Source organism: Geotrypetes seraphini, chromosome 1 (genome assembly GCF_902459505.1).
Source record: "Geotrypetes seraphini chromosome 1, aGeoSer1.1, whole genome shotgun sequence".
NCBI lineage: Eukaryota > Metazoa > Chordata > Amphibia > Gymnophiona > Dermophiidae > Geotrypetes > Geotrypetes seraphini.
In genome coordinates this window covers 464,135,998-464,156,032 of record NC_047084.1, presented here as the reverse complement: position 1 = coordinate 464,156,032, position 20,035 = coordinate 464,135,998, and the positions used below count along the sequence as shown (strand labels likewise).

General features: G+C 42.0%; 1 protein-coding gene across 1 annotated transcript in view; it reads left to right on the top strand.

Moving 5' to 3' along the window:
* The window catches only part of ZWINT (ZW10 interacting kinetochore protein), a 101,845-nt gene that overhangs the window by 12,786 nt on the left and 69,024 nt on the right, over positions 1 to 20,035 (top strand). Inside the window, exon 3 of the mRNA XM_033923588.1 lies at positions 14,796 to 14,913. Coding sequence (XP_033779479.1) covers positions 14,796 to 14,913 — 118 coding nt within the window. The remainder of the gene's footprint in view (positions 1 to 14,795; positions 14,914 to 20,035) is intronic.

Below are 20,035 nucleotides of genomic sequence, written 5' to 3'. Positions count from 1 at the left end.
CGTCCCCATAAAAAGCAGCAATTATTTCTGACAGGATCATCAATTCCACAGTTTCTTTTGCTGTTTTCCTTGTGGAATCTCTTTGGTGGAACCCTTTTTTTGTTCTCTGTTCAGGTAATTAACTTATAAACCCCCTCTTTTACTAAGGCTGATATGTCCATTATATTATATGGATGAACCCTTCTTCCAAAGCCTTCCATCCCCGTGGGAGTCCCGTTGGCCAGAGGGGGGTCCCCGTGAGAATCCCATGGGTTATGAGGGGATTCCCGCGGGACCCCTGCAGGATCCGTGGGATTCCCGCGATCCCCGTTCCTGTGCAGACCTCTAATCTGAAAGACTAGAGAGCACATTTGAAGTGCAATGTGAAAGGGTATAAGAGAGGAAGGAGATAGGCATTTTGAAGGGGATGAATGAGAGTGGAACTGGTGTTAAAAATATGGTGAAGAGAAGGAAATAAGGATGGAACTGGGGCTTGTGAGGGGATGAGAGGCAATGGAAGGGGATGAGAGGCAAGGCAAGTACAGAGGATAGAAATGGGGAATTAGGGTGCGAGTGAAAGAGAGGGAGCAATGAGATTGCAGGAGAGGGGATGAGAGGGAGATGTGAAAAGGAGACTAAGGACTAGAGGAAGAAAGAAAGGGAGATAGAGTGGTAAAAATCATATCTGGGTGGATAGAGGCAGAGAAGAGAAAAGAAAGGTCATTGCCAGATGGATATATAGAAGGAAGGGAGGAAAGACAAACGGAGAAAAGAAATGAACTAACACACAAAGTGGAACAGATTTGGACCAATCCAATTAGAAAAATGCCCAGACAAAAAAAGGTTGAAAGGAAAAAAAATTGCTTCTTTATCAACTCTCCAGACCAGCATAGGATTAATCTTACAAGCGGGTATATATCTCATCATGACCAGCAGGTGGAGACTGAGACAAAACTTTGGAACTGTACATATCATGTGACCACTCCATAATTACCTCAGTCTTCTCTTAGTCTCCAGCAGATGTGGTGAGCTATACCCATCTCCCTTGGTAGGGCTGTTGGAATTTGTTTAGGAATTTTTGTTCCTTTTTGTTGCAGGATTGAGCTTGGGTGGACCCTGTTTGGGGGTCTGTCCGACCTCAGGGGTGTCAAACCCAGCAGGTCTCGAGCAGGGTCCCCTCCCCCCCTTTCCTAAAGCTCCCCAGCATTTTTTTAGAGGTGCCTCAACAGTAAGCCTTATCCCCTGGTGGTAAGGCATATTGTTTAAAGAGCCAGTTGAGTCTGTTCTGTAAAAAAAAAATCCTGAGGTAGTGCCGATCTGAAGGGTTGCTTTCCCTTTAAATTTGCTGTATTTTTCAGCTAACCAGTACTTTTTTCCTAGCTAGGTCACGTATGGAGCAATGAGCACTTCACAGGGGAAGAAGTGCTCATTTTGCTCCAGATGTGAGGCACTCGCGGCCGACCTGTGCAAGCTGTGTACAGGCCGGTGCGGTGGAGAGGTTCCGTTGTCAGCGGCTGCAGGCATCCAGAGTTCCCCACCGCTAGTGCCTTGCAAGTTGGCAGGGAGCAGTGGGGAAGCCCAGTCTTCCCCCACCACCCACGGAGGGTTTTCCTCAGCTGCTGATGGTGAGGGTAGAAAGGATTCCCTTACCGCTGGTTCGGTTGGGGACTCCCTTTCAGCTGTTTCTAAATCAGCTGATGCCAGCTTGCCTGCTTTAGCGGCTAGGACTGTTCAGGCTTCCCAGCCGCTACAAGCCTGGAGGGTTTATTTTTGGTGGGAACTTCCCCATTTTTGAACAATAAACCCTCCAGTAACTCTCAGGTGATCTTCCCCCTGTCTTGGAAAAACAGGATACCAATAAGGAGGCAGATAAGATCAATAGGTTCTCAAAGGAATCGTTAGCTGTCTCAAACCCGCAGCACACAACAATGAACGCCACAAGAATTGAAGAAATCAATAATTTAGTATGATTAGGAAGTGCCCTCAGTGTGATAAGGCAGCGATAGGAGCTATGCTCCTGCGCTCAAATCATGAGACAAGGACAACCAGTCCCTGCCCCCACACCATCATAGGGCTCTTCCAGTGTGTGTGAAATAGATAAATCAATCAAAACAGTGAAAAAAGTGCCAAAATAAAGCACAAGGCAACACACACGGGTAAGACAGGCAACAATTTCTAAGAGAACCTCCCCCCAAAACAGCCAGAATAACACACAGCCGACTTAGCTGGAATAAAGTGAAGGACGAACTCCCCAAAAAGCAAAGAAGAACGCCAACAGATGGGTCAACCAGGCATGGAAACTCCCTTCCTCAGGAACCAGAATGACAAACTCTGTAGACCGTCGGGCCGGCTGGGGGAGGGTGGAGGTAGCTGAGGGGAGCGAAGCTGCGCGCTAAAACGACACCACAGGAAACGTCATCCTGCAAGCACAGCCAATCAGACGCCTAGGAAGGCGGGACAGAAGAAAAACTGACAATCAGTAGAGTAGAACAGCCAATCAGGATCCCAGATGTCAGACTATCGTATGCCACTCAATACTTTCATTAAGGCCGGTAGGTTGGACAGCCTGTAACTCAAAGATCCAAAATTGCTCATGGAGGGTAAGTTGAAACATCTTGTCACCTCTGAAATCTCGCATTGAATTTACGGTTATGTGGTTTATAAGTACGATGTGTTTTAGGAGTACTCTAATTACATCTAACTTATTGTTGCATCCCCTTCAGGACATCTCAGCGAAAGAAAACCTGTTCACTTAGATGGCTCAAAGAATATATATTTATGAGATCTATATTTAACAATGCATTTGCATGAATATCTTAAGAAGAAAACACCACCAATCACGATTACCCCTGGCTTAAGAATCAAAAACTGACATCTTCGTTTTTCGGTTTCCCTTGTCATGTCTGGGAATATTTGAATTTTCTGTCCTAGAAACTCTTTCAGCCTGTTTCACAAAGCTGCGCTAGCGGCTGCCGAGTGGCAAAAGCCCCGAAGCCCTTTAAATCTCTATGGGCTTCGGGGCCGTTACTGCGCAGCTTTGTGAAACAGGCCCTTTGTCTATTTTTGAAATACAATTTCAAAATTCAATTTTTGTCGGGTGACAATGCCACCGTAATTAGCAAAGTTGCTGGTTTGACTAAGGGGTCCTTTTATCAAGCTGCGGTAGGGGTTTAACGTGCTTAATACCACACGTTAAACCGCCTGCCACGCTAGCCGCTAACGCCTGCATTGAGAAGGCGTTAGTTTTTTATCTGGCTGCGGGGGTTAGCGTGTGATGAAATGTCCAACGCGCTAACCCCACTAGCGCAGCTTGATACAAGGACCCCTAAGTCTTTAAGCAGTGTTTCTAAAATTGCTGCGAGTCTTGGTTGTACTGTTGGCAGTTGTTCTTGGGATCCGGAAGGTTCGCCCCCAACATTTCGCCCCTCACATTTCGCCCCCCACATTTCGCCCCCAGGTATGTTTTGCCCCCGGAACTTTCGCCCCCACACATTTCACCCCCCAGATGTTTTGCCCCCACACATTTCGCCCCCGCACATTTCGCCCCTGAGCGTTGGATTATGTGTACTACATCAATAATATGTCTCAAAATGATGAATGATTAAGATTAAAATGATGAAAAAATAAACGTCCCCATCGCGTTGGATTATGTGTACTACATCAATAATATGTCTCAAAATGATGAATGATTAAGATTAAAATGATGAAAAAATAAAATAAAAAAAGGTAAAATGATTAAGTAGGTATTTTTTACCTGATTTTTTCACACGGGACCAAACCGGATTTTTCAGAATTTGAGAGGACCAAAATACATAATTTACTTTTTTTGCTTTATTTTATCATGTTAAAATGGTGATTTGTTTCAAAAATCGAAAATTTGGGGGAGATGTCTCCTTTATCCCCAGAGCGAAGTCATTGATTTCTGTGATGTTTATCATTTTATTTTTTATTTTTTACTGTGCAAAACAAAAACTAACCTGTCAAATGAAATAACAGTCCAAACACAACACCGTCAAATAACAAGTAAAATGAAATACAGTGATAAAGTGAACCTAAAAGTCAGAAGCACAAACGTCAATCAAAATTCAAAATTGTATGCTATTCCTCTGAGATAGTCGATCAAATTTCGATTGCCCAAGTCCTCCACAATACGCCGAATCCTTGCAGAAATCGCCGCGTATTTCTTGTTTCGCGCATTGACAGGATTGCCGGCTATAATCTGCGTGATTTCAAAATTGTGAAGGCCTTGCTGTCTTTTCAAGCAGTTGATGAAGCGGTATATATTGGGGAAAAGTGAGCCGCAGGTTTCTTGAAAGCTGCGATGCCAGCCCTCGACGTCATTGTTCGTCCGATGTTGGCCGTTCAACGTTCGTTGATGAACATTCCAAAACTGAACTGGAAACAATGGATTCTGGCGTCCTCTTCGGTTCATTCGACCAATGTAGGTGTCCTCGAAATAGTTGGCAATGGGTACTGCTTCTTCTGGAAAGTTGGGATCGTCCAGCAGCTCTTCAAATGATTGCACAACAATGACCGGAGGCAGAAAAGCAAGAGCTGGTATCATGCGGATCCACTGGGCAAATTCGTGGTCATTTTGGTAGCGCACTTTCAATCCTTCATTCTGAACTCTTCGCCATATTGACTGCGACAGGTGGAAGAAGCAGCCTGTTTTCTCGATGTTAGGAAACTCGATTTCAAACGCTTGAATTGCAGCTTGTTCAAAATCGGTCATCAACTGCTGCGGTTGGAGACCTGGCTGCATATTCTTAAGCTGCTGCAGCATGTGTCGATAGGTTGTTCGGGTCTTGTTCGGCAACAGCGCGTACAATGCTGGAATGATGACACCACCGTGAACTGCATGAATCGTATAAAGCTGCTCGAACAAAGCTGGTGCAGAAGAAAACGTGCCATCAGCGAACCATTCACTGCTCTGTGCCAACGAGTGGAGATTATCCCTCGTTCCAAATATCAATATTCGGCTGCTTCCAGTCCCTGAATAAAAATAAAAATAATTTAGGCATAAATTTAGGCGGTGGATGGAGGAAACCCCTCAGTTGGGACGGGACATATTGTCCTGTCCATACATGGGGGGTCCGCCAAATTTTCAAAGTCCAAAAAAGGGTCAGAAATAGTCAGGGTTCGACGTTTCTCGACGAGCTCTATTCACTGGCATCAAAAAATTCCGAAAGACAAAAAAAATATTTTTTCTTCATTTTTTTGAGCTATTACGTTAATGGAATGTTTGACAAATTCTACTAAAATTCTACCAAAAATTGTACGAAGTAATTCAGTAAAATTAAATGTGGAAGATTATATAGCAATAATAATTCAAGAAAACGCTTAAAACGGCTTAGAAGACTCAGACATACTTGATTTTCAGAAAAACGATGCCATTTGTGGCTATTTTTGAGACCATTTTGGATATGTTCCTCCCCCCCCCCCCCCCGAGGGCCTCCCTCTCAAAATTCTGAACTGTTACATGTATGGTGACAAGTTGTTTGACCAATTCTAATAAATTAAGAAATTTTTTGCCATTTTATGTGCCACAAAGTGATATAAAATGCGAGCAAATAACGCCTACATGTACGAGTACATAATGCTAATAGCTTGAAGAGAAAAGTTTACCCGAGTCCCACAAAAGAAATTGCTGTTGGACTCCATTGATAATGATCTCCTGAAATTCTGGCGGGATGACGAGTTGATCAATGGTTTGAGGCAGCCGCGTTAAGAAATTTTTTGCCATTTTATGTGTCACAAAGTGATATAAAATGCGAGCAAATAACGCCTACATGTACGAGTACATAATGCTAATAGCTTGAAGAGAAAAGTTTACCCGAGTCCCACAAAAGAAATTGCTGTTGGACTCCATTGATAATGATCTCCTGAAATTCTGGCGGGATGACGAGTTGATCAATGGTTTGAGGCAGCCGCGGCATACCCTCGAGTTGTCTTGACGCTCGAATTGATCTCTTTAGCGAATCTTTTCTAGGCAGAAGCGCTCCAACATTTGCATGGCTGCCTGAAATGACCTCACTGAGAATCTGCTGTGGCGTCTCCTGTGTCGACCTTGCCCTGGCAGTAACTTCATTGATTAATCGAACTGCTTTAGGCCTTGCTGCCTGTGCTGCATGATTATGAGCATTTACGATTTTCACAACTTCGCCATCAATTCCTCGAGTCCAAACGCGTCCTTTACACGTTGACCGCTTTTCGCATACCCAAATAGCATGGCTGTCATCTGCTGTTCGTTTAGAGAATAAATAAATATGATTTTCGTAAACTAGCTTCTTCTTGCCACGCTTTGAAAGAACTGAATCCATAAATAAAAAAATCACTACACAGATCAATTAATCAAGCGCCAATTCGGAAATCGTAAGGACTAAATGACCAAGAGGCAAGAACCCGTTATATTTATAGAAGTGTAGAGCTTCTGGGATCAACCTCTGTAGAATTTTGCAAAGTCATTGGCCAATTTTGGCGCCAGATTGGCCAATGCTCAGGGGCGAAATGTGCGGGGGCGAAATGGCCAAATTTAGCACTGGCGACTATAATCAGAATACATCACAAACATTAAAATCTAGGTCAGGTATTGATGTAGCAGTCACATATACATACATACTAGGGGAAAAACGCTCAGGGGCGAAATGTGCGGGGGCGAAATGTGTGGGGGTAAAACAGCCGGGGGGCGAAATGTGTGGGGGCGAAAGTTCCGGGGGCAAAACATACCTGGGGGCGAAATGTGAGGGGCGAAATGTTGGGGGCGAAACTTCCGTGAACCGTTGTTCTTGCTCTTTAGTTGGAAGATAATATATTTGTGTAAAGGAAGGAATGGAGTCCTCAGGAATATTTAATATTTCAATAAAATATTTATTTAACATTTCTTTTGGTAGCATCAATGAAACTTTAGGAAAATTCAATATTCTGAGATTATTAGAACGGTAATTGTTTTCCATCATTTCTACTTTCCTTCTTAAGTTGGTATTATCCTTAATCAACATATCTTGTACTTGTTTTACATCTTGAAGATCTTTATCAATTTTTTCTATCTTTACTTTTGTAGAGGTTGAATCTTGTTTAAGACTTTTTAATTCCTCCTTTTGCTCCAAAAACTTCTTTTCTAAATCTTTTATTTGTGGGGATAATATCTGCCCCAGACTAGCTACCAGGTCCCATAAGGAATCGAGGGTAACTTCGGTAGGTTTAGTAATAGAAAAAGTACCTGCAGGCATTGCCTCAGTTTGCTCACTCAACAGGCTTTTCTCCTGTCTGCCTTGGATCTCTTCCTGCTCCACAGCTGTTTCCACCACGGTGTCGATCTTAATGACTCAACAAATCTCTTGTTGAGTAAAACGCCTGGCCCGATACACCTCTCGGGACAAAGAGTCTGTCTCTTCGGAACTTGAATGTGGGCTGAAAACAGGCTTGAGACCAATGTTCCCTCTAATTTTTCATAGGCTGTGTGCGCAAAAAATTTCATCTGTGCGCATTTTAAAGAAAAACTAAATTTGTGTGCGCTATAAAAATGATTGCCAGAGGGCCCGGAGTTCAGCTATGGGCATTTATGAGCAGGTCTTTGAGTTTAGTCTGAATTAACGAAAACACAATGTAATTTTAGTTACACTTTATGTAACATAAAGTCTCATTTCAATAAACATAAATTATGTTTCATTGAAATATTTCATTGAGCGCTACCTATAAATAAGGTATCATTGTACTTTATACTTAAAATTTAGAAAATAAAAGCAATTTAGTTTTCAAAGTTTTTCCCTGCGATCTTTCATATTTATCCAGTCAGAATAAATTCTGTCAAGATCTGTTGAGCCTCCATCTTGAAGGTGACTCTTAACATGCATCAGCACTTCCAAATGCTCTAAATGTAAACGATTCCTTTGTTTAGTCTTCAAATTGTTCATTAGACTAAAACCACAAGCTCACAATCTGAACTAGATGCTAAGAATGTGGCACCAATGTCCATCAATTTTGCTAAATCTGCAAATTGATCATTCTGAAATGCAAATTTCGTCATATCTGGAAAGCTGTTTATCAGATTGCTTTTGATTTTTTCTGCAACAAGGAATTTAAAGTCATTGTATTGCTGAATAATAACACTTTCCTCTGGAAGAAATTGTTTATATTTTAAACAAAGAGATCTGATATGTCCATTTCCGAAGTCAAAGTCGCATTGTGATATTGCTGTACAGTCAAAAGCAGACCATTCCTCAACTTCATTTTCAGGAAATCTTTCACCCAGATGCAAACATAGGATGTTGATGAAGGTTAATATGGAATTAGTATCCACTGAAACTTTTTCTCCAGACCTCATCCTGTTGTTAAGAAGACTGTTGACTTTTATCACTCCACTTAACCTTGTCGCCTAAGTATTGCATTTGAAGTTTGTTCAATTTACCCTGTGCAAGATGATAAGCTTCCAATGGTGTCAAACCACGTTTTTGAAATGCCATGGTTAAGGAAGCCAGTTCTGATAAGACATCATTCAAAACTTCAAGTGTAATATGAAATTGTTCACTGTTCAGCTTCTTATAGCAGTACTTTGCAATAGGATCATTATCTTTGTCGTCTTCAAAATATTTTAACAGGGGATCATAATTTCGAATAATTGCTTTAAGTGCAAAGTGTCTAGATAACCAGCGTACTTCATTTAGAGGTCTGAAAGCAATTGATTCACATTTAGATGCATCTGCTATTTCTTGAAATTTGCATTGTTTAGTAGAAGACCGACAGAACACCGTGTACACAGTTCTCATTACAGTTTCTACTTCTTTCATCAATTTTACTTCTTTCCATGAATCAGAAAGTCCCAAATCTTCCCAATGTGTAACACAATGTTGCTGCACTAAATGTGGAATGTCTTTTCTCAGCTGTGCTGCAACACCATCTATTTTGCCCAACATAAGAGGCACCATCAGAGGTGAACATAACCATTTTATTCAGGTCAAGTTCATGTTTCCTATTGTTTATTGTTTATTCAGGTTTTTCGAAACTACAAAGCATTAAACAAAATTTAAAATTAACATTTAAACAAAAATTTTAACAAACAAATAAAACATACATTTCTATAATGAAACATCTATTATTAATTAAACTATAAAAAACTACATGACTGACAACAAATACGTACTAGGTAAAAAGGACCGAAAAGCCCCTGGACACGAATAGGAAGAGGGGGAGAAATACAATCGATATAGAAAATGTGAGAAACATTTAAGGTAAACACAAAAGGGGATTGGGAAAATAAATGTAAGAAACAAAAATAAGTTAATTACTAAAACACATTTGATCAATTAAAAGCATCTTTAAAAAGAAAGCACTTTAAATTGCTTTTAAATTTTTTTAAGTCTTTTTCCATTTTTAAGTGTAAAGGAAGAGTATTCCAAATCATAGGGGCTGTCACAGAAAAGATTGAGGTACGACGTGTACCAATTATTTTTAAAGATGGAATGTTAAGATTATATTGAGAAATAGATCTTAAAGCTCTCGGAGAGTCATATGGGATCAAAAGTCTGTCTATAAATGCTGGTGTATTGGTCTGTAAAGTTTTAAATGTCAGAAGGGCGATTTTATAAGTTATCCAGTGAGCTTTTTGAAGGAGTGGGGTAACATGGTCAAATTTCTTTGCGCACGAGATTATTTTAATGGCTGTATTTTGGATCAGCTGCAAACGTTTTAAGTCTTTATGATAGATCCCTTTTAATAATGAGTTACAATAATCCATTTTTGATATTATAAGTGCATGGATCAGAACATTCAAGGAATTAATATCAAGTAGAGGGGCCAACGATCTAATCATCCTTAATTTATAAAAACAATTTTTAACCAATGCACTAATTTGTGGTCGAAATGTTAACTTATTGTCTTTAAGGACACCTAAGATTTTAGTAGTCGTGATTGGTAGAAGTGGAGTATTTTCAATGGTGACTGGAGAAATTAATTGTGCTCCCTCTTTCCAAGGGAAGAGGAGAGTATTAGTTTTTGAAATATTTAAAGAAAGCTTATTAGTATTCAACCAGTCATGAACTTTATTTAATTTTTGTTTAATTGACAGAATCTCATTTTGGCTATTGGGATTGATGGGGTGCAATAATTGAAGATCATCGGCGTAGGCGTAAGCGGTAAACCCAATTGATTGACCAAGGGTTAAGAGTGGAGCCAAGTAGATGTTAAATAATAGAGGTGATAAAATGGACCCTTGTGGAATACCAAAGTTAGAATGATAGGATTTTGAAACTGAGTTATTGAAATGTACCGTAGAGAATCTGTCTAGAAAATAAGAGCGAAACTATTCAAGGGCTTGGTCGGCTACACCTATAGAAGAAAGACGTTGCAATAGGAGATGATGATCAATAGTGTCAAATGCTACTGCAAGATCTAACGAGATTAATAGAACGGATTTATGTTGGTCAAGATAGTAATTTATACTTGTAGTGAGACCAAGTAAAGAATATTCTGTAGAATGGTTTTTTCGGAAACCTGTTTGATTAGGATGCAGAACATGCGTTTTTTCTATAGAATTCCCTAATTGCTGTTACTATTAATGTAGCATCACATGCTTCCAACTGTAGCATCCCACCAAATGATGTCCTATACTCATTTGAATTGACTGGCCGATACTTAAAGTAGAGTATTAAGTACTTGTTGACAGAAATGTCTGTGCTTTCATCAACAGTTAACATAAGATACGTTGCTAATTTAATGTCTGCTATATGATCATCTTGCACGATGTCATTGATAATTCCAAGAAATTCAAACGCATAGTTTTTGCTTCTCCAGCTATCAGGTATACTAACATACTTCGCCATGTGCTCATTGATATCTTGAACAGAGAGCATTGAGATATTCATCTTAATGGCCAGCACAACACTGTCAACAAGAACCTTAATTTCATCAGGACTGGAACGCTTCCGTTCATTACTAATTTGCCCGTTTTCTTTTTTGGTTGGGCTTTCAAGCAACATGTTAACCAGTCCCCCTCTTAAATTCGGATTTTTACTTCTGAGTTTCCTAATACTGTCGGTATGAGATTTACTTGATAGATGGCGTTTCAGAAAGTCCAGTTTCCAAACATCATCCCATATTTTTCCAGTAGAGAATTTTCCAGTTGCTTTGGCATCTTGACAACAACAACACACAACTCCATCGTCTTCGTCATAGGTAAATATTTCACACAGTCGAAAAAGCATTGTATTTCGAGATTCCGGTGTCTCCGTTTCAACAATTTCTTCCAGCCATTCAGACCTAAAAGCTGTTGCAGCTCTCTTGCATTTTACACTTTTCACCATTTGCGATTTAGACATTTTAAGAGTTATATCTGGTTGCAATTTAATAAACGAATACAGTTATACAACTGCAGTACCACGCTGCACCACGATTCCACGAAATAAACAATATGGCGGAACTTCAGGAAGTCAAAGAATCGGAAGTGTTTCATATCCTATGGGCCATAGGCTATGGCCCTATGGGGCACATGACGTGTCAAGTTCAACTGCCAAAGATAACGGAATCACGTGAATGACTTAAAATTTATATTATAGCGCTTCAATAGATGTGATAAATGGGAAATCGGAACAGCTGGTCTTCTGCAACATTTCATTTTAGCAATGAAAATCATTTTAGGCAAAAATTTATATTTTGTGCGCGCTATTTTAATTTGTGTGCACGGGTTTGGCAAGTTGTGTCCTCGCGCATAAGCGCACAGCTTAGAGGGAACAGTGCTTGAGACTACTGAGGCACCTGGAAGTGAAGTTGAGCTAATGGTGTTACATGGACCATTGAAGCCTGTTGAATAGTACAAAGCAGCTGTAGTGAACAGCTGGAGCAGTAAGAATGAGTTGTGCAACTACCGTGTTTCCCCAAAAATAAGACCTACCCTGAAAATAAGACCTAGCATCATTTTCGGGCTAGGTCTTAATATAAGCCCTACCCCAAAAATAAGCCCTATTCCCGGGATTCACCAGCAACTCTTCAACCCGGCCCCCCCCAACCGTGTGGCTGAAGCCCTGCTAACCATCCTTCCCTCCCCGCCAACTGCAAGCGAGCCCTACCTTCAACCGAAGCAGGGTTGGGCCGGCAGCACTCTAAACAGGCTGCTTGGCCTTGTCAGTCGGGGATTTCACTCTGCCGCGTCACTTGACGTCATTTCTCGTCAGCATTCAAGCATTTGGTCACCCACATGGCTGACAGCTTCTGTACACCCAGCTGCTTGTGGATTATACACCCAACACATTCCCTGGATATCTGTAGTGTCTCAGCAATTGTTTTAACCGATATTCGCCGATCTGCCAAATCATGCTATGGACGTAGTTGACACCCTTGGAGGCCTCCCAGCCCTTGCTGCATCTTCGGTCTTGGTCTCCATGCTGAAAGTTTGCACACTACTTATTCACTGTGGAGTATGAAGAGCATTTGTCACTCAATGTTTGCATCATACATTCATTGATTTCCTTTGGAGTTTTTTCTTCTGCAGGAATAGGAACTTCACGACGGCTCGGAGTTCCACACTTTTTGTTGTCATGGTTCAATTAATGATCTGAAACCATGTCAAAACATAGCATGGCGATTCTGCAAATTGGCACTTTGCCAAATAAAATAACTTTTTTTCAGCTACAGTGGCAAAACACTCAGAATTTAGAAAGTTGGTCTGAGAACTTTTCAGCACCCCCTTATATATCCCAGTTATGGTTCTCTGTGAACCATGTTTCTGTGATCACTACTAAATCCAACTCACTACTAAATCCAACTCTTCCATCACAGCCTTAAAATCCAGAACTTTGTTTCTTATACTTCGAGCATTAGTATATACTGCTTTCCAGACATTGCCCCTTTATCCTATTTGCCTAGAGATATTTAGTGATTCACTTACCTGGGGGCTTTGAGCACCCTGTCCCAGCGATCTTAACTTAAAGCTTTTTATAATGACGCCCACCAGGCACACGTTTATAGAACTACCCCTGTAATGACAAAGTAATGAAATTGTGTCTATTTTGTATGATCTGAATGTCACACAATTTTCACTATGTAACTATCCGTTTAAAATTAGTAATGAGGACTAGCAGAAACACATGCATCAAACCCAAGGGCTCACTATAATTGAGGTAATTAACAATATATGGTCATGTTAAAGTGGGGTTACCATATGACTCCAGAAAATGGAGGACGGATTGAGCCTGCCATCTGTTGTTTTTTTTTCCCCTTTCTTTTTTGCCTGTAGTGTGCAGCGATTCAGACAGTCTGCTCGCAGCAACCTTAGCCCCCTCTGATGCTTCCTGCCTCTGCGGAAGCAGGAAGTTATATTGAAGAGAAGACTTGGGTGTTGGCGTGAGCAGGCTATCTGAATCCTGCCCACTGCCGCTGACTTCTACAGAAGAAATTTTATAATGCATGGTCTCTTGCTAGGGATGGGACAGTAGTGACAGAAAACTCTCGCAGCACACTGGTTGAAAAACACTGCTTTAAGGGATAAATCACTTGGAACTACTTTCTTTCTTTGTCTCCATCTGCTGGTAGATGGACACAATCCATATTGGACCTGGGCTTCCACCAAATAGTTCCCACACAGACACATTCAGAGGGCCATGTCCTGGACCTAATCTTCGTTCAGATAGATTCATCCACTGACACAGTAACTCCAAACTGCTTCATCACACCAGTATCCTGGTCTGACCATCATCTAATCACTTTTAAACACATCTACACAGTAAAACAACCATCAACCATGAAACAAACGCAACATAAAATAACTTACAACAACGATTCAATCAACCTAGAGGACCTTTCATCAGGCATGCTCAACCTAACGAGAACATTACATCCTAGTCCCAAATTCATTGACAAAGCCACTATGACTTGGCACACTGGAGTAAATACCCTTTACAAAGGCTTAGCCTCAGTCAAAGAAAACAAATACCATCCCCACAATCTCTCCACTATGAACATACTCATTTCATTCACATAAATGCATTGTCCTATAACTAAATCTTCATGAGTTTTTAAAAGTATCACAGAAATACTTATGTATTTTTGTTCAAATAAATACATTGACAAATAACTGTGTCTTCAAAAGTTTCTTAAAAGTATCCCTAGGTTTACATAATCATAACTGATCTGTCAATGAGTTCCAAAATTTCACCCCAACTATTGAAAACAGAGAATTCCCGAACCTGGTATGTATCACATTTTTCTCTTTCATCAATAACAATCTCATATCCTGTGCAGATCTTGATTCCCTTTTTGGACAATACATCTCCAACAAATCTCGAAAATATCCAGGTGCTGTATGATATAAAATCTGATGTACAATCAAGAGCACTTTAAATTGGACTCTGTTGGACATAATTCTTACTAACAGAGGGGCAGTGTTACTTTGTCTGCAGTCTCTGTAGATGCTGCTTTATGTATTTCTTTATCTTTACTTATTGATACATTATTTGTCAATTTTAAATGTCTTGGTACATAGATGTTCTCATAATTGGTTCTGGCTATTCTAACTTTGTGAGAGGCTAGGTTTGGGTATATTGAGGAGAGGGCGTTTTTAGTTGTTGCCCCTCATTTGTGGCATGCCCTTCCAAAGAATGGTTGAAAATTTGGCATTTTAAAATTGCTTTAGTAGTTTGAACTATTTAATGTTTGTTTTTAAAATATGTCTGTAGTAACTTATAATATAATGTACTTCACCTTGGATAATTTGGTTGAATTTATACAAATAACTGAAACATCTAACTGCTTTACAGAATCAGTTTTACAGATACTCATCCCTTCTACAGCATAGTTTTCAGTTATCTTCATCTATTTGTCTCTTAAAGGACAGCAGAAGGAAGCAGAAGATTTTTTACCATCAACTGCAGGTCATTCGTTTCTTGCTTGAATTTCTGGAACAATCAGACACAACTCATTGGGTAGAAGGATCTGCACAGGTGGCAGGTGCGTAAAAATAGCTTAAAATTTGAGTTCCAGCCCATCAGGTCTTTAATTCATGTTTCATTCCCATTCCTATATAGGTTGGCTATGGTAGTGACATTTTTCTGGTTGAATGGCACAAATGTGAATATCTTCATGAAAAGGCAGTTAATAAATCCAAATAAATGAATGATCTTGAGAAACGGTACAAACTGATATGTATTGCTATTGTCTGATAGATAGACAGTACTGCTTCAACCACTATTCCAAACATTTATTGACTGAAGGAAAAGGAACCATGTATAGTAACTAAACCTGTCTTCTATAGGGTAGTGTAGGGGAACACTGCTGATTGCTGCTCCAAAAGTGTGAAGTCTAAAAGTAGAACTTGTTTTTTGATCCTGTGGAGTAAGTCTCCATATCTTTTAAAAGAAGGACTGCATAACAGCATTTGGACTTTCCAAGGGGACCAACAGGGAGTAGGATTTTGGATTTTGATTTTGCTCCCTTTTTCATGTGTAGATGAAAACACATTGCATTTAGGTACAGTAGGTATTTCCCTTATCTTAATAAATCTCCAAGAGGAATCAAAACATTCTAGACAGCAGGCATAATAACATATATGTTATACAAACTGTAGCTTCACCACTACTTTAGCATACCTCACATTCTCCTAATCATCTAATATACTTATTTCTAATATTTTTTTTTAACTTTTCAGATTTTTATCATTTTAAACAAACAAAAAGACCAAGTCCCCACATTTATCCCCCTCCTTTCCTCTTCCAGTGGCGCTTGAAATCTTTACTTCTTCAGTTTCCAGCTTCTATCCCCTGCTTACACTATAAACTATGAAAGTATTCCCACACCTTACTGTGCCTTGTTTGTTTTTATCTGTGGTGTGAAGAGCTCCATATTTCTGATACTCCATAATTTTGTTAAGATACCTGCTCATCACAGAATCTTCCACATTTTTCCAGCAAACAGACATCATTCTTCTCTCTTTAGGTGTGCTGCCAACAGTTCTCTTGCATCGGCATCATTGACACCTCCGTGAACTTCTCCGTCTCTTCAACTCATTACTCCTCTGGAGCATTCAGCCCAGCTCGAGGATACATCAGAGCATCAGCTACAAGAGATGGTCCATTTACTGGCTCAACATCAGAGGAGATCTCTCCTGGGTTGGAAGACAGACCCCTGCCTCAACGTTCTTCCATGTAGAGCTGACATTCCTATTGATGCAATATTCCTCATACTCCATGAGAGGAGTACTTTGAAGATTCTAACTTTTCCTTGGAGGCAGAGCAGGACCTACAGGCTACTTGGCTGAGGTGTCCTGTAGCATTCCCTCTCAACCATCTGTGTTGCCTGAAAAGATGTAAGTTTCCTCTAGAGAGCATATCATTATCCCAGGACAAGCAGGCAACATATTCTTGACTGATGGGTGACGGCACCGACGGAGCCCCGGCACGGACAATTTTAGAGTGATTGCACTCTAAGAACTTAGAAAGTTCTAGCTAGGCCGCACCGCGCGTGCGTGAGTGCCTTCCCGCCCGACGAAGGCGCGCGGTCCCCAGTTTCTTAGTTTCCGCGGAGCTAAGAAGACACGTGTTTCCAACGGCTGTTGGATACTCTTTTTTTCGCCTTCCCGCTTGCGTATTTTTTCTCGTGAATTTCTTCACGTTTTATTATTTTCTTATTTGCTTGATAAAATTTCAAAAAAAAAAAAAAGTCTATTTTTTTCGACTTTTTTCGGTCGGCACCATCGAAGCCTCGGGCTTTGATTTTGCTACGGCCGTTTTTCCCTTCATGCCCCCTTCACTGGGTTTTAAAAAGTGTCAGCGGTGTGCACGCCCTATTTCTTTGTCCGACCCGCATAAGTGGTGCCTCCAGTGTTTGGGTCCGGACCATAGGGCAGAAACGTGCATCCGCTGTAGTTCTCTTCAAAAGAGAACTTTGAAAAATCGCCAGATTCAACAGTGGATTCTTTTCGGTGCCGCTATGGAAGTTCCACCGGCATCGACTCCGGCAACTTCCTCTAAGTCGACACCGGTGGTTTCGACACCGCAAGAGATATCGTCAGTGTCGCACCCTGTAGGTAAGCCGGCTAAGAAGCCATCCCCTACTGTTCTTGGCCCGCCAGTCGAACGAGCAGTGAGCCAAATCCTGCAGACTGCGTGCCGGCCCCGCAAATGCTCCACTCCCATAGAAGTGACTGCCTCTTCATCGGCTTTGCCTGAGCATCCAGCTGCACCACAGGTACCGAGCAAGAAAAAAGCGGTACCGGTGCCATCGGGACCGTCTCTGGATGAGCGTATAGCATCCATCCTTCAGGTCCAGCTTAAGGAGCAATTACAATACCTGCTCCCGGCTCTGCTAACTCCGAACCTTCCGGTGTCGGTCCCCACTGAGCCTACGGTACCGATCGTCGACCAGCCTATTTGTCAGCATCGACGTTATCGGCACCACTTAAATCTGCCTCTTCCATGTCTATGCCTATTTTATCGGCAGAGCCAAAGTCTCTTCGACGTACGGCTCACTCTGCCTCTGATCCGGTACCGCTCTCTGACACCCGTACCGCTTTACAGTCACCGGGTACGGTGTCGATGCGTTCAGGTAAATCGGTACGCAAAACCAGGCATACCGAATCCTCTACTCCTCTATCTCAGGGCCGTCTTCCATCGGTACGTGACCCTGATTTATGGGATGACTCTGACGATCCCCTCGGTACCGAGGAGGATTTTTCATCTGATGAGGCTGACCCATCGGTGCAGGATCCTGCTAGTAAGCCAGAGCACTCTTCCTTCACTAAATTTCTGAGGGAGATGTCAGACACCCTTTCTCTTCCCTTGGAGTCTGATTCTAAAAAGTCAAAAGCATTCCTGGAGGCTTTGGACTTTGACCAACCTCCCAAAGAATTTTTAAAGTTACCCCTTCATGATATATTAAGAGAAACTTTTTACAAAAATTTGGAAACTCCTCTCACCATTCCAGGAGCTCCAAGGAAATTGGAATTACTTTATAAAGTTATTCCTATTCCAGGGTTTGACAAACCTCAGCTTCCACACGAATCTTTGCTGGTGGAGTCAACCCTCAAAAAATCTGCAGGCTCTAGTGTGTATGCCTCTGTCCCTCCTGGCAGAGAGGGCAAAGCCATGGACAAATTTGGTAAACGACTTTACCAAAATGCTATGTTGGCTAACCGTTCAGGTAACTATGCGTTCCACATCTCCTTTTACCTGAAACATCTTATCCAGCAGATGGCCACTTTTTAAAAATATATTCCTGACCGCAAGCTTTCTGCTTTTCAACAATGCACTGCCAGTCTCTTGCAACTCAGGAAGTTTATGGTCCATTCCATCTATGACACTTTTGAACTGACATCCCGAGCTACTGCTATGTCTGTAGTGATGAGACGATTGGCATGGCTTCGCGTCTCAGACCTTGATGTGAACCACCAGGACCGCCTTGCCAATGCTCCCTGCCTGGGTGATGAGCTGTTTGGTGAATCTCTAGATACCACCACTCAGAAGCTTTCTGCCCATGAGACGAGGTGGGATACTTTATTGAAAAACAAAAAGAAACCCCCCTCCTCCTCGTCCTTTTAGGCAGCAGACGTCATATCAGAGGCGTTTTTCTGCTCGGCCGATTCAGCCTCATCCTCTTCAGCCTCGGAGGCAACGGCAGCAGCAACAACAGGCTCGCCAACAACAGCCGCCTGCCATAAAGCCTGTTACTCAGCCTAAACCGACTAAGCCCTTTTGACTCGCTTCTCCAGGGCATTGCCAGTCTTCCTCCCTCATGTCCTCTTCCACAGCCCATAGGAGGTCGACTACACATTTTTCTGACTCGATGGGAAGTAATCACCACCGACCAGTGGGTGCTCTCTATCATAGCCCACGGCTACTCCCTCAATTTTCAGACTCCTCCGCCATTAGGCCTGCCAAAAGAGTCTGCTTCCAACAAGTCTCAGTCCCTCCTTCTCGCTCAAGAGGTTCAATCCCTCCTTCTTCTCAATGCCATCGAAGAAGTTCCTCAAGATCAGCGAGGTCAGGGATTTTACTCCCGGTACTTTCTAGTTCCCAAAAAGACCGGAGACCTCAGACCAATCTTAGATCTTAGAGATCTCAACAAATGTTTGGTCAAGGAGAAGTTCAAAATGCTCTCTCTTGCCACCCTCTACCCTCTTCTCACTCAGGGCGACTGGCTATGCTCCCTCAATCTAAAAGAGGCTTACACACATATTCCCATCCATCTGACGTCCAGGCAATATCTACGCTTTCTCATCAATCAAACTCATTATCAGTACAAGGTGCTACCCTTCGATCTGGCCTCCTCTCCCAGGGTATTCACCAAGTGTCTGATTGTGGTAGCGGCCTATCTCCGCTCTCACAATTTTCAAGTCTTCCCTTATTTGGACGACTGGCTGATCAAGGCTCATTCTCCTCAGGCGGTTCTGCTTGCCACCAACCAGACCATTCACTTTCTTCAACTGTTGGGTTTCGAAATCAATCTACCCAAGTCGCACCTCATTCCGACCCAGCGACTTCAATTCATTGGAGCCATTCTGGACACTGTTCTGATGAGGGCGTTTCTTCCATCCAACCGCCTTCAGACCATCCTTCATCTCTGTCGGCAGGTGTTTCAACAGATTACCATCTCTGCCAATCACATAATGGTGCTATTGGGGCACATGGCGTCCACAGTACATGTCACACCCTTCGCACGTCTCCACCTGCGTACTCCTCAATGGACCCTAGCAACCCAGTGGTCGCAAGCGACGGATCCTTGCTCACAACACATATCTGTGACCTCGTCTCTTCGACAGTCGCTTCTTTGGTGATTAACATCTTCAAATCTATCCAGAGGTCTGCTGTTCCATCTACCTCCTCATCATTTTGTGATCACCACAGACGCATCCCCTTATGCCTGGGGAGCTCACTTGAACGAATTCCAAACTCAAGGGTTTTGGACTGCCCAGGAAAAGAAACACCACATCAATTTCCTGGAACTCCGAGCGATGTTTTATGCCCTCCAGGCATTCCAACATCTTCTCTTTCCTCAAGTACTACTCATTTGCACAGACAATCAAGTTGCAATGTACTACATCAACAAACAGGGAGGGACGGGCTCTCGCCTGTTGTGT